This window comes from Triticum aestivum, chromosome 1A (genome assembly GCF_018294505.1).
Source record: "Triticum aestivum cultivar Chinese Spring chromosome 1A, IWGSC CS RefSeq v2.1, whole genome shotgun sequence".
Classification (NCBI taxonomy): Eukaryota; Viridiplantae; Streptophyta; class Magnoliopsida; order Poales; family Poaceae; genus Triticum; species Triticum aestivum.
This window is the reverse complement of record NC_057794.1, coordinates 4,102,537-4,117,411: the sequence shown is the minus strand read 5'-3', so window position 1 is coordinate 4,117,411 and position 14,875 is coordinate 4,102,537. Positions and strand designations below refer to the sequence as shown.

Sequence of the window (14,875 nt, the reverse complement as noted above, 5' to 3'; positions counted from 1 at the left end):
TTTATTTGATGGTTTTACTAGCTGCCGAAAGTGGAGATGTTAATGGAAGCGTATATATGGAGTATATATGCATTTGTATAGACTGCATTGATGGTGGGAGATCGTGGCATTTGATATATATTGATTTTTTTGCGGAACATATATTGATTGATGATTTGTGTGTGATATATTGATGATGTGTGTGTGATATAGTATATATTATGATTTGTGTGCGATATGTACACATATTGATGGTGGGAGATTGTGTGTAGCATTTGATTTGATGGTTTTACCACCTGCTGAGAGTGGAGTTGGGTAATAATGAAAGCGTATATATGCATTTGTATTTGTATAGGCTGACTGCATTGATTGTACATATTGCGTGTACTCCCTTCGTTTCAGTTTACAAGCCCTGCATGTATACCTAGGTTGCCAATTTTATCACTCTAATATAAACTATATAACACAAAAATTATACCGTTTGAAAATAGAAAATCTAAAGTTTATATTGATATATTTTTTGTAATATATGATTTGTATCAGGTTGGTCAAATTGATAGCCTAGGGGTACGCACACGCCCTATAAACTGAGAGAGGACGAGTATTAATCGCCTCGGAGGAGCGTACAATACTTTGGGCGGGCGCGGGGGCTGTGGCGGTGGCCCGGTCGTTTACCCGGAAGGAATAAACCGCAGACAGGAAAGGGGGGTGACGTGCGGGCCATAGCCAGGGCCAGGTGGCCGCCCCCACGTGTCAACCGATGCAGCCCGCTCCCACTGCGATAAGAAGGGGGGGGGGGCGTGTGGCCGTCCGTCGCAAGGGCAGCCAAGAAGATATAGCGCATTACCGAGACTAGCGACAATGAACGCGTGAAGCGAATGCGCAACCGTTGTTTCTGCCTAGTCAGAAAAAACCTAGACAAGATGGGTTAGATGTTTCCATCCATATGCGACAAACACATCCATTATCCACTATGATTGTAGACGGGTGAAAAACCTCGCTTTTCGAGCCCAGTTTCAGTACGTGTATGACGCAACGCAAGCCTACATGAAGGCTAACTGGTCCGCCCCAGAACCCTAATAGGCTAGAGGTGATACCAACCACACAACCCTAGAACGTTCGAAACCCTTGCTTTCGAGCTTAGTTTCAAAAACACGCAAGGTGCAACAAAAAGTGTATAAGAAGGCAGGGAACATAAGCAATAACAGTGAACGACAATCATCATTGTGCACGAGGGAAGGGAAACACCGCACCACCGACCCTGGTAGTAACCGACACATGCAACCACCCATGCCCACCCGCTTGTACCTAGCTAGAAGAGGAAAGAAAAGCTCCGGAGAGACGAAGGTTTTGCGATGTCCCCGTCAACGAAGAAACGACAAACAATCCCGGTAACAACATGGCATGGAAGTAATAGAATAAACCGACGCACACACTTGTGCCCAGCTCATCCGCGGGCGAAAGCAACGGTTTAGCACCACCACTAGTGTAGTATACTAGCAGTGCGTAAGTAAGTCAGTCAGACGTATATACCAAAACCCTCGCTTTCGAGCCGTTGGCTCCACCGCACGCACAATGCGCGGTGGGTGTTAACCTACACGCACGCACGCACGCACGCACGCACGCGTACACACAAATGTACCCATCAAAAGCGCGCATGCGAGGCATATATAGAATAAAATAGAAAGGCACGCGCGCATAAATTTATTGTTTCGAAAGCGCGCGAAGCGTATATGTGTTGTGTGGAAATGTATGCGCTATCCGTATCTTTGGAGATATACAATTTTTGTGAGATGATGATGTGTGTGTGTGCAATGCATGCACACATTGATGGTGGAGGATCAATGTGTGTGTGTGTATGATTTGATTTGATTTGATTTGATTTGATTTGACGGTGGAGTATTTACCGCCTGCCGAAAGTGGAGTTGTTAATGGAGTGATGAAGTTTGTATATGTATATGCATTTGTGAGTAGTATTTGTATAGTGGAGTGCATTGATTGTACAGGATTGCTTGCTCGTATTAACCGCGTATACTTTGGGCGGGCGCGGGGGAGGGGGAGGAGGAGGGGGCGGAAAGAGAGAAACCGCAGGCAGGAAGAGGGTGACGTGTCATCCGGTGTAGGCCGCGATAAGAAGGGGCCGCGGGGCGTGTGGCCGTCGCAAGGCCGGAACAGCCAGCCAGACCCCCTCCCTCCCTCCCCTCACCCCCTTCACTCCGCCCCGACCCGACCCACACCTTGGTAATACATGTGCAGCGGCGGCAGGGCCATGGCGAGGAGGTGCTGCTGCTGCTGCTGCTGCTAGGTAGGTAGGTAGGTAGGTAGGGTTTCTTTCGGCCTGGAACAAGAAGACCGTACGACGCCGACGACGAGGAGAAGGAGGAGCGTCCAGGGGCGGATCTGCTAGCGCCTTCCCGGTGAGCGCCTCTCTCTGAACCGGATCTATCCATGCCGCTCTTGGATTTTCAAATTTCAGTGTTCCCTTCTTCTTCTCTCCATGCTCCTTCATGTCCCCCCTCCCACCCTCCCACCTTCTTCGATTTCTCCGCTGCGTGGATTTTTCCTGTCGGCCCTCCATTGTCCTCGGCTCCCCGCTCCGCCGATTTCTGGCGCGAGCGGGGCGGATCTGAGGTTCCCCTCCCGGATTTCCCAAGAATCCCACCTAACGCTTCCCCCGCACCAACAGCAGATCCGCTCACACTTGTATCCAAAAAAATTAGTAAATTAAAATACCACTTTCCCCACCACCGCCACCATGTGCAAGATTTCCTCCTCCATGTATGCATGTTGACCAAGAAAATAATTTTATCCGCAGCGCAAGAATCCGCTTCTTATTTTATGCACGCGTGCGTGATTTCACCTGCGGATCAACTACTATTCTACACGCAGCGCAATCTACCGCTGCCAACAACAGACAAATTTCCTGCGTCTTGATCAACTACTCTGTTTCTTCTTCTTCTTGCAGTTGCAGGAGGCCGAACGTCGCAAGGAGGCAGGCATGGAGCACTACACCATGAGGCTCAGCGCGGGCGGAGGGGCCACGCCCACCCAGCAGCAGCAGCAGCAGCAGCTCTGCCCCTGGGGAGAGCCCCTGATGGTGGCGGCGCCTGACCGAAGGTCGAGGTTCTGGCAGATGGACGTGGCCGTGGCGGCACAGCCGGCCCGCATCGAGGTCATATGCCCGCTGCCGCGACGCCCGGCCCGTCCTCCACACCCCGTCGAGCCCTTCGGCAGGGCCACCTCCAGGCCTAACAACGGGTGGGTGTGGTAACTCTCTCATCATCATCATCATCCAGTTGCTTGCATACATGTTGTTGTGTGTTTAGTTAATTTAACTTGAATTGCTGATTGATATGTGGTATTAGCGTAGTCAGCTACGAGGTTGCATATGATCTTGTTAGAATCATGATTGTGTAATAAGGCGTACACTCTATTATTAATCTTGTGCAGCAGCAAGTAGGCATAAGCATGCAAGGTAGCTAGGATTTTTTTTTGGAGGGAAAAGAAACATGATGTAGGGTGCTTATAACGGTCGAGAGATTATTACATGGGACATCACTAACTATACCTTACCAGAAGCTAGGAAGGCAGCGAAGCATGCACACGTTATCAGAACCTGCAGACAGCAAAGCGTGCACGTACGATGACAAAGTAGGCAACAAAGTTGGTTTAGGGTTTGCATCTTGCGAGCACACCATGCCTCAATTGAACCAACAAAAATTAGTGAAGTAGAACAGACTTGACATATAAGGCTATAACGGTCGATAGCTTCTTTCATGAGACAACACTAAATGCTTAACTAGAAGCATAAGCATGCAACGGCATAGTATGCAAACAGCATACGGTTGTATGTCCCGACAAAGTAGGCAGGGGACATAATTTAGAGTTATATACCATTTGCACGGCACATTTCATAACCGTCTGGGTACCGTTACAAAAGTTCAGTAGCGACAAATCAAGCGAGTCTGACCTATGTTGCTTTGATTTTTGCAGGACGCTACCGGTGTATAGAACAGACTCCGCCTCTGATATCCTTGATCTCATCCTCAGCAAGGTAACCTTGGTGCTTTAAATCGCCAGTTCCTGTTTATCATATACAGCACCACATCATTGATATCTGATACGAGATTGTTTGTATCTTGCCTTTCAGAATGACCCTGATGTTGATACCGATTCCAACGGCCAGGCGGGCTTTTTCTGTGGCTCGCCTCCCGTCCGCACTAACAACCCCATTGTGAATGATCCGCAGTTTGGTAGGAATACCCCCTGTTTTTCTCCTCTAGGGAGCCCATTCAGCAAGATGCTTGGTGGAAGAGCTGAAGTAGGCTCTCCGTCTTGCGGGGCGAGTAGTAGCCCGAAAGTGAGGATTGAAGGCTTTGCCTGAGAGCATTTTCGCCATACCACCAATTCACCATTGACCATTAGCGCCATTTTGCACCCGCACCCCACCCCCCCAACATGTAAATTTTCCGCCCCCGAGATACAGCTAGTCCCTTTAATCCTAAGCTAAGCTAGTAGTACCTATTCGAGTCAGAGTTTATCTAGTTGAGTTGAGTTGAGTCCTCATCGTCGCCCGCCTGGTTGTCGCTTTTGAAACTGCGCAATCGCAGAGAGCTTTCGGTTATGTACATAGGCGAGGTCTCCCGTCCGTTGTGTCCTGTATCTACATCTTGTGTAATGTGTGTGTGTCTTGTGTCTAGCAAGTGTCCCCAGTCCATGGGTGTGTTCAGAGTCTAGCAAGTGTCCCAGTCCATGGTGTGTTCAGAGTCTGTAAATACCGTCTGCCCTGCATTCAGATGCATAATTAAGAAACTATTATATTATTATATTAAATCCTCTTTGTTCCTGTGGTATTATCATAGCATCTATCTGTGAATTTTGATGTTGACATTCAGCTGTCATCATATAGTTTTCTTTACACAGTTCTTAGGCAGCATCAGCCGCCCTGGTTCATTTTGTGTTTGCAGCCTGTGGTGGGGCTTTTGTGTGCACACTTCTTGGCTCGATGTAATTTTCACGGACCCTTATTTTTAGATGAACTTGGTCCAATCTGTATGCACAATACTGCTGTAACATGAATTGTACCTTGTCTGGCTTTGGTTAACCTCTTATTGTAGCAAATGAGGTGTTGTGGGCCAAAAGATGGACAATCTTGTGTTGCCCTTGAATTGTACTTTGTCTGGCCTTGTTAGTATCCTTTTGAAATCAAAGTGTTGTTGGCCAAGAGACTATCAATTCTTGTTGCCCTTTGGAGGGTGTTTGTTGCAAAGCTGATGCTGATGTGTAGTGAAATGAAACTTTATATATGTATATGGAGTGTTGTTTTGTTTGGTCCCAAGCAAGGGTGAGATGAGATGAAGAATTCTTGTTGTCTTTCCTTTGGATGTTGATGGGATGCTGCTCAATTCTAGTTGGTGTGGATGAATCTGATGCCGATGGTGATGGACAAAGATGAGACAGACGTTTGTTCTTGTTCTTGCTTTTTGTTTTGTCTCTGTTCAATATTTTCTTGTCCTAGGAATCACCATCAAATAAACAAAACTACCTCCAGGAAGGAATCATCAAGAGATACAATCCATATGAATAGCCTAACAAAACATAACCAATAATTGAATGATGAATTGCTATTCTTGTTACTCCTGTACAAGAACTGGTTACATCTCATCTTGCAATAATAATACAGTATTAGCAAATTGGTGATGCTCCAATTGAGGGAGAAGAACATCTTGATGATGATGGTTACAACAACAATTGCCTCAAATTCGTGTTCTTGTTCTTGCTTCTTGTTTTTTCTAGGCTCGATTCTTATGGTAGGAATCAAAGGGGATAAAATACTCTAGATACAATCCATGTGAATAGCCTGATCTAACCACTCAGACAGAACAGAAACAAGAAACCCAGAGATGAATGATGAATTGCTATTCATAGATTGAGGCAAATGAAATGAAATGCATCATTTATTTACAAATAAAATGAAATGGACTGTCTTTTTACAACATGATGATGATGGTGATGGTTACAACAATCATTGCTGTCAAACTAAACCTGAGTTAAGGATAACTATGAACACAGCCTAGCCAATTTACAGGTGTGTACAATTTACAAATGAACGAAGGAATGCAAATGTGAATAAATTAATGGATCAGAACTACAATTAAGCTGTGCAATAATCAGTGGTGAGATGAGATGATTGGTTGTATCATCATCATCTCATCTGATGACGGCCCTCGAGTGCCTGAGGATCATGCTGAACGGCGGCGCCGGCGGCCGCACCCGGCGACCTCCGGTAGCCGTCGTTGTCGTCACAGTTGCCGCTGTCGCTCCCTTCTTCACCACCACCACCACCTTCCCCGTGCTGTCCCTCTTCCCCGTGCTCGTACTCACCTTCTGAACAGCCGCCGGAGAAGCAGCAGCAGGAGACGGAGGAGTAGGAGCGGTGGCCGCCTTCGCCGGCGTCGTCGTCTTGGCCGACGCGCGGGCAAACGCCTTCTCCAACGTGTTGTTGTTGTTGCTGCTGCTAGGCGTGGGCGTGCTCCTGCGGCTGGCGCCGGCGGGCACGTCGCCGCGGAGGCTGGATTCGAGCAGCAGCACGCCGGCGCAGTGCTTGAGCACCTCGAGGCTCACGCGGGCGCCGTCCAGGCACCGGAGCCCCCGCGCCCGCCGCGCGCCGATCCCGAAGTGCTCCGCCAGGGCCGCCGACGCCGCCTCATCGTCCTGACCGTCGTCCCCGGCGACGGCCCGCCCGAAGCTGCCCTGCGCGAGGAGCACGTCGAGCGAGTCGACGACGCCCACGGGCTCCGGCGCGGGCAGGCCGAAGGCGGCGAAGGCCTCGCGCACCCGCAGGCAGCCCGAGCGCCGGATGCCGTGGCCCGCCCACACGCGGCCGTCCAGCAGCTCGAAGATGTCCGGGAAGACGTCCTCGAACGAGGGGGCCGAGGAGGGGAGGTGGACACTGCCGTCGTTGGCGACGTCGTCGGGACGGATGAGGGTGGAGTAGCTGGAGACCTCGACGAGGCGGCGCGGGCAGACGAGGGTGGCAGCGAACTCCAGCAGGCGGCACTCGCCGGGCGGCGACGGGGACTGCGCCGCCTCCACGTCGAAGAACACCATCTCCCTCTTCTTGGTGGTCGCCATTGGTGGAGGTTTCTCGGCGGTGGAGCTCTGTTTGTTTGTTTGTTTCTTGCTTGAAGGAATGGATCAATGGAGGAGGGCAAGGATGGGAGAAGGGATGATCTTGTCTTGTCGGAGGAGCCTGGTGTACCGTGTATATATAAGCTTTGACGATCAAATGGCGGGAGCACGCATGCATGCTAAGCTAGAGAGACGAGCTGAGAGGGAAGAAGAAGAAGAAGAAGAGGAAGAATATTTCTTGGAGAGGAGAGGGGTTGCTTGGGGTGGACGTAGGGTGCATGAGTTTTGTGCTTGGGGACTTCCAACAGTGGAAGCAAAGCTAGCGGCTTGCTCAAAATTCAAAAAGGAAGGTAGGGCATGCAAGTAAGTTAGTTACTTACCTCAACATCTCAACCTACTCTCTCATGTTGATTTTCAAAAAGGATTCCAAGTTTCACAAGCATGCAACAACATTATCCACCTTGCTAAGTTACTACCAATGCAAGAGCCCATTTCATTTTCTCTTTTCTTCTTCCCATCACATGGACCAATTCTTCTTTTGTGTTTGTCCGTCCGTCCGTATGTACTGTACGTAAACAGACATCGACCGAAATTTTGACGAAATTCCAGTAGATTCCTCGGTGGGCGCCGGAATATATTTACCCTTGAATTATTCGGCCAAATTCCAGCAAGACTTAAATTTAGAGAATTTTGAAAATCCAAATAAATAAATATGTCTGAAATTGGTCGATAAGGCCCGCAATTTGCATGTTGCAGACATTGTAAACCTTGGTGTGTGCTACACGTATGCTCGAGAGGTAACAACGAAATGTGTTATGGAAATGCTTTTCATGGTCCCACGATCAAGCAGCCTTGTTGCTGGCCTTGAGTTTTTCGTGCAGGCAATATGCAGTGGTGTGAAGCTAGGTGCTACCTAGCCTTAGGTGTGTTGTCTCCCCTTTGCGTCCGTGTGGGGGTCACCATTCTACGCACGCGCACACCTACTAGTTAGCAATTATTTATTCTAATCTTGGATGGCTAAGAAAATTCAAATACAATGACAAGAATATTCCACATACGTACTGCTCCCTTTGTTACACTTTACACGGATAGATGTTTCTTCTTCTTCTTCTTGGACGCTTGCAATCTTTGTTTCAAATTCCCCTCTAGCTTGTTAATCACATGTGCGCAAATACTAACCTTTCACATCAATCTGACGTCGGTTTCGCCTTCATATCTAGAGTTCAATCATATTTGCAAAGGATTCAATGGAACCAACCAATCCACTGTCGCTGAGGTGGACAAGAAGCGGAAAGGCTATGTCTGGTTTCTTTTTTCCAAATGATAAGTGCCACACATGTGGCACAAAGCACCCCGGTACTGACGTTTCTTACAACTAAGTTGTCATCCGAAAAGGAAAAAAAAACCCTAAAACTTGCCAACCCAAAGGAAAGTTGTCGTGCTTGATGACTAAAGTTGTCATCCTTGCGTCACTAAACTTGTCAAATAAAATGTTCGGAGTTGCCATGTGTTCATGCCACAAGTGTGGAACTTATCAAGGTCCTTCTTATCTGGCCTAGTGCGAGTCCGAAGTCATGCTCGCCTACAACCGCACCAAACACGGGCTGGCGCAATACTGTTTGGTTTTCTTCATCGATTATTTTGTGCATCTTACATTGGTTTTTATTGCAGTTTTTTCTAGGAACCGGGGTTTTGTTTGGTTTTCGCTATTCCTTCCGGTTCTCTCATTCCTGCTTTTCTTTTGTCCAATTCTTTTTTCTACTTCTTTCAGAAAAATGAACAGTATATAAAGATTTTTTGAAAAGCATTTTTTATCAGTTCGCAATGGTTTTTCAAGTTTGTCAGAACAAAAAAAAAACCTTTTTTGGGTAGAAAACTTTCTTCGATTTGTAACCTTTTCCACTTGCTCTGTTTTAAATCTTATTTTATCTTTTTTAGTTTTGTACCTCTGCATCTTATTATTTTGATTACTAAAAATAGTATCAAAATTATCCTATTTTTCAAACAGAATAAACCATTTTAATACCTGATAAATATTTCTTGAATACCTGATAAACATTTCAATACATAAAAATATATTTATTAAATATTTAAAATACAAATACTTTAATGTATATATTTAAGGCGTGTGTACTTCTCGTTCCAAGCGAGATATGGATGGCGCCTCGCCTTATTAAGACATAGGCATTCGCCTCGCCTAAATGAGGGTCTACAGTGGGTGACCTGGTAATTGTTAATTTATTTTTATTTTTTTGATTTTTTCTTTTGTTTATATATTGAAATATCAAAAAACTGTATTAAAAAATTACTTTAAATAATTTCTCCAGAAAATTTAAACGTGTATTAAAGAAATGTCTATGAAATGTAAGAAATTATTAACACAATTTTGAAAAAATATTCATGCCTGTAAAAATATGTTTGTGTCTTAAAAAAGGTTCAATTGTTTAATACATGTTCATGACATTTCTTAAAACTGTTCATGAAAATGTAAAAAAATCACCTAATTTTAAAAAGTATTCGTACCATTCATTTTTTCTCTTTATGAAATTTAATTTTGTGGATAATAATAATAGTGCACGTGCATTGGACTAAGCTGGAATCTGCAAGCATTCAATAAACAGAAGAAGTCGAGGCAATATGGGCTCTTTTGTCAGATCAACAGAAATACATATAAGAGTCACTTCAACAATTTAATCATGGTCTTCTCCTATCGACCCCCAAAGAAAAGAAAAAAAATAAAACTATTTACACGGGAAAGCTCCCAACAAGCAAAAGAAGAACATGAATTTTTTTTTGGGTTTTCTTTTTAATTACTACTACAAGCATGGAAATTAAAACTAGCTAAAAGCTACAACTAATGTTTTTGGTTTTTCTTAAGGTTTATTAAACACACAAGAAGAAAGCTTAAAAAGGAAATGAACTAGTATGGATGATACAATGAAAAAGTATGAGCACCGACATCTAGCAATGAGTGTGCGAACATGAATGTAATGTCGGTGGGAAATACGTACTCCCCCAAGCTTAGGCTTTTGACCTAAGTTGGTCTATGGCCACGGCTGGCCTGGCGGATATCCATAGTAATAGTTGGGGTCGTACTGCGAAGAAGACTCTGATTGCCACTGGTGGCAATTATTTCTGGATCCCAATGGTAATTAGACTGTCGTGGAGAATCAACTTGTGGTTCCGACTCTGGCTCTATGGCTGATGTAGGATTTCGGTAGGCGTGAATAGCCTCTGATGGAACGAGGTACTTGCCTGCAGATAAATCAAACAAGGAAGGAGCAGACAGGGTAATAGTCTCAGAATGATGTTTATCAAAGAACAATTTGTATTTAAGCTCCCCTTCCCTATTCTTAACAATAAAATCGTGTGCCACCATACTATTATAATCTAAATAAACAGGGGGTAGCAATTTTTCTTCCTTCTCATAATGCCTAATAGCTATGTTAAAATGCGCAGCTAGGCGTGAAGCATAGATGCCTCCAAAGATGGGGCCCTTTGTACAGTTCAGACTTAACCGTTTAGCAATAATACCGCCCATACTAATAGAGTTATCACAGAATAAACCGTGGAACAAAATAATAATATCAGGAACACTAAGATTTCCATAGTTTCCGCGACCAATTAAGCAACGACTAGCAAATATTGCAAATTAGCGTAAAACATGAAAATGTATGCTAGTGATTCGTGCATCGGAAACCTTCCTCGTTTCCCCTACAGTGATGGTATCTATAAACCCATCCACATCACCACGGTGTGGTTCCTCTATTATGCCCTCGAAAGGGATCAAACAAACCCGACAGAAATAAATATAAAAACAAAAATGAAAAAATGAAAAAAATGGAGAAGAAACATTGAAAACCTTGACTCGTGTGGACTTAAACAATCTAGCTTTACTACTCTGTCATGAATGTAAGGCAAAGCCTAGTGGTTAGGTGCACTGCGCGTAAACCAGATGCGAGATATAACACTCGCGGATATATAGATTCTCCCAACAAAAGAAGACTCTGTCGCTAAGGTTGGACCCTCCAGTCGAGTGTTTGGACTCCGGTATGACATGAAAGCAGGGCGAGTCTCGCTAGCCCGTGTGCTCATTGGCACAACATATTTTATATATCACTAGCACATATGCCCGTGTGTTAGAACTAGATAGATATTTTTAACGAGAAGTATCAGGAGAGATAATTGATGTGTCCATCAAAAGGTCTCCCCGGCGATGTTCTCGAGATCATGTTTGGCCCACGAGTTCTTGATAGTGATGGGGTTGGTGGAGTGGTGGCCACCACCCAACTTGCGCTTTTTTTCTCCGAGTCTGCTTCCGTGTCTAGGTTGCGGTTGCCTCCTCATTTTGTGCAGCACGGCGACCTTCATGACATAGTTGCTTCGACTACTCTCTCCTATGATGGTGTAACCAGATGAAGTACTAATTGCAGGAAATCCCGTTTCTTTGGTATAATAAGCACGTAACCAGGTAGCCCCTACTTTGCCAGCGTTTATTCTCTTTAATTATTTCGACGCTCACTTGCCAACATTTTTTTAATCGGAGCCAAACCAGCATATCCTCTTTTATTGGCATGTGCCCACATTTTTTTAATTATAGTCAAGTAACATAATCTCTTTTATCGTCAAATAGCACGTCGGATGCACGACAGTTCGAGTCTGGCCAGGCCGCTGGCAGGTACCAAAATGACTTGTATTTGTAAGGCGTGAATAAAAATTCAAAACAACTACTGAGTTGAAGGATCAAACTCATGACCTCAAAAACTCGACCACGTGCTGCTAGCCACTCGAACAAACAGCTCATGCTAACAAATGGCCAGGGCGAAAGTTTAAAAATATACTGTAGCGTAACATACAATTTTTTTTTCTGTTTTTCTTGATTTTTTTCAAAAAATAAAGTAATAATTACGATATTTCGAATATTCTTTAAGATGTGACAATTTTTCGAAATTTACGTTTTTTGAAAATATGAACCTATTATAACAAAGCAAACATGTTTTGAATACATGATTTTTTTAAAAAATGAAAACATGTTTTGGACATTGAAAAGAATTTTGAAAAACATGTTTTTAAACACAAACATTACTTTGAATTTTTGAACATTTCAATAAAATATACATATTTAATTTTTTAATGCAATATATTTTGTAAATATCAAACAATTTTGGAAAGCATAAAAAAATTAATATGCAAACTTTATTCTATAGTTTTGAATAAATTTTGGAAGAAGAAGAAGAAAAAAATATAGTTTAAAAACAATTCAAAATGGGCAAAAAATAATTATGAAGATTTTACGAAAATTTAATCCAAAATTAAAATTCTGAAATATTGAAAAATTTAATTTATGAAAAAGGAGAAAAGAAAAATAAACTTGAAAGGTAAAAAAGAAAAAGTAAAGAGAGAAGAAAAAGAGAAAGGAAAAGAAAAAAAAGAAAAGAAATAGAGAAAAAACAAATATGGGCCGACCAAATATTGGGCGCCCTATGCCAAACTTTGTCTATTTACCGCCCCAAGCGTTAAATAAGGATTCGCAGCTGCTTCGGCCGGAAATAAATGGGCCGGCTTCGCTGGGCCACAGCACGCGCGGCCCACGTACGAAATTTTTGACAAAACTGTTTTCCTTTTTGTAGCAGATGGACTCAAAAAAATTTAGTACCACCGTGGATAAAACATATTTATTTGAAGGTGAACGGATGAAAAATAATGGAGAAACGCACCTTGCTTTATTAGTAACTAGTACATATGCCCGTGCTTTGCAATGGGAGAAAAATTAGTATGGATTTGAAGTTAGTGAGAATTATTTGTGCAAACAAAACCCTATGTGCACGTAAAAAGGGAGCATTTAGCTTCTTTGTTTCGCCGGGTGTGAAGTAATCAATTCGCTATTTTTCCATTCATTGATTGAGGGCATTTAAGAGTTTTGCTACGTCATCGTACACCGGAGAATGCCCATGAATTATTCAATGTATTTTTCCTTTAATCGAGGAGATTTTAAGGTATGAAGTTTCCGAATATTGTAGGCAACATGAACCATTTTTTAAATCCTGAACAGTTTTTTGAAAATTAGGTACACTTTCAGAAAAACATGAACAAAATATGAAATAGGAACATCTTTTAAAATTTACAATTTTTTTTGAAAACACAAACTTTTAAAATAAAAACATGAACATTATTTGAATTTGTCAACAATTTTTTAGAACAGGAACATGTATCGAAAATCCTTAATTTTTTAAAATGTGTATTTTTTAACAATATTTTGAATTGTGAAAATTTCACTAAAACATGATTTTTTTCGAATTTGGAGGACTTTTTAAATTTCCATTTTTTTTAGAAATCTCTAACAATTTTTAAAAACAATAAAATTTTCGGAAAAAGGAAAAAAATTTCAAGTTCTGATATTTTTTAAAATAGCAAAAAATTGGAGTTAGGAACATTTTCCATATTTTATTTTTTAAAATTCTCTATGTTTTTTGAGAATTTTGAATTTATTAAATAAATTCTATAAGAAAAATAAACTTGGAAGTGAAAAAAGAAATAGGGGAAGGAGAATAAAAATAGAAATAAAACACATAAACAAAGAAAAATGGGCTAGCCCATTATTTGTTTTCCAGTGCGAAGTGCCGACTATTTCTTGCCTTGTACGGAAAATAGAATTTTCGCAGCTGCATGGGCAGAAAAATAAGTGGACTGACTTTACTGGCCATAGCGCGCAGCCCACCTAAGAAATTCCGGAAAAGCCTTTCTTTTAGCAGATGAACGCATAAGAATTTCGGACCACCTCGGATAGAAAACATAATTGTTTTCGAAAGTGAATGGATGAAAAACTTGGCGAAACGCACCTTGCTTTATTAGTAGGGGTATAGAAAAAAGTATAGATATAGACTTATAGCAAGCAATATTAGATTGGGAAAATTATATTTGCCGCTCTCTACAACAAAATGTTGTACAAGGGTGTGTGACTGGGCCATGCTGAACCTGATCATACCCCGGGCCAGGCTTGTCAAAGCCCGAAGCCAAAATCCCAAGGATGAGCCTGGCCTGGCCCGTCCAGAAACACATGAACAACGACATTTTTCAATTGAAATAGTTATTTGAGATATTAAAATAATATAATATACCTATATTTTGAATAAAGCATACATTTCTTACCATTTCTGCCTTTTTGGGCTGGGCTTTGGGCCAAAAAATGGAGCCCCGGCCCGGCCCAGATGTAGGGTTTTCGGTCTGGGGCGTCTAGGTCGGGCTGTCCATGCACGCTACGCATAGTAGAAGGAAAGGCATTTTTTTAGGATCGAACTTGCTAGCTTTTTTTTGTTATGGTTTGTTTCTAAAATTCATCAAATTTGTAAAATTCGCAGATATTTATCAAAATTTTGAAAATTCTTTCAAAATTCATGATTTTATTTTAAAATTTCGAGAATAATTTAAAAAATTGGCAAATTTCATATTTATCATTTTGTTTAAAAATCATGTTTTTTTAAATCATGATGTTTCTAATATTGGTGAACATTTTAAAAATTTATGACTATTTATCAAATCCCTGGCTTAGGAACGACAAAAACCGAAAAATTGTTTTAGAAGTGAATAAAAGGAAATTGTTCCGAACCACTTCCCCGTCACTCATCTTGCCTACTAGATCTCAGACTAAGTGGCTGATTAGTGGGGACAAGACCACATGCTTCTTTCACTTAAGGGCTTCGATGAGAAGGCGAAATAATTTGACCAAATCATTGTAGCAACCTAATGTGATGTTATCAGTGTTCTT

The 14,875-nt window shown here is 42.5% G+C and overlaps 2 protein-coding genes across 2 annotated transcripts; one reads left to right on the top strand and one right to left on the bottom strand.

The window, feature by feature from the left end:
- Window positions 1-3,088: 3,088 nt before the first annotated feature.
- LOC123184305 (uncharacterized) lies at window positions 3,089-4,832 on the top strand (the record flags this gene model as incomplete). Its single annotated transcript, XM_044596455.1, is given in 3 exon segments — window positions 3,089-3,237; window positions 3,973-4,033; window positions 4,130-4,832. Coding segments are annotated over 3 exon segments (444 nt in total), but the record flags the coding sequence as incomplete, so codon positions are not given.
- A 1,091-nt stretch (window positions 4,833-5,923) lies between these two features.
- Window positions 5,924-7,380, bottom strand: LOC123062395 (protein NEN4-like). Its single transcript, XM_044485918.1, has one exon. The coding sequence runs from the start codon at window positions 7,111-7,113 to the stop codon at window positions 6,190-6,192; it is 924 nt and encodes a 307-aa protein (XP_044341853.1). The 5' UTR covers window positions 7,114-7,380; the 3' UTR covers window positions 5,924-6,189.
- Window positions 7,381-14,875: the final 7,495 nt, after the last annotated feature.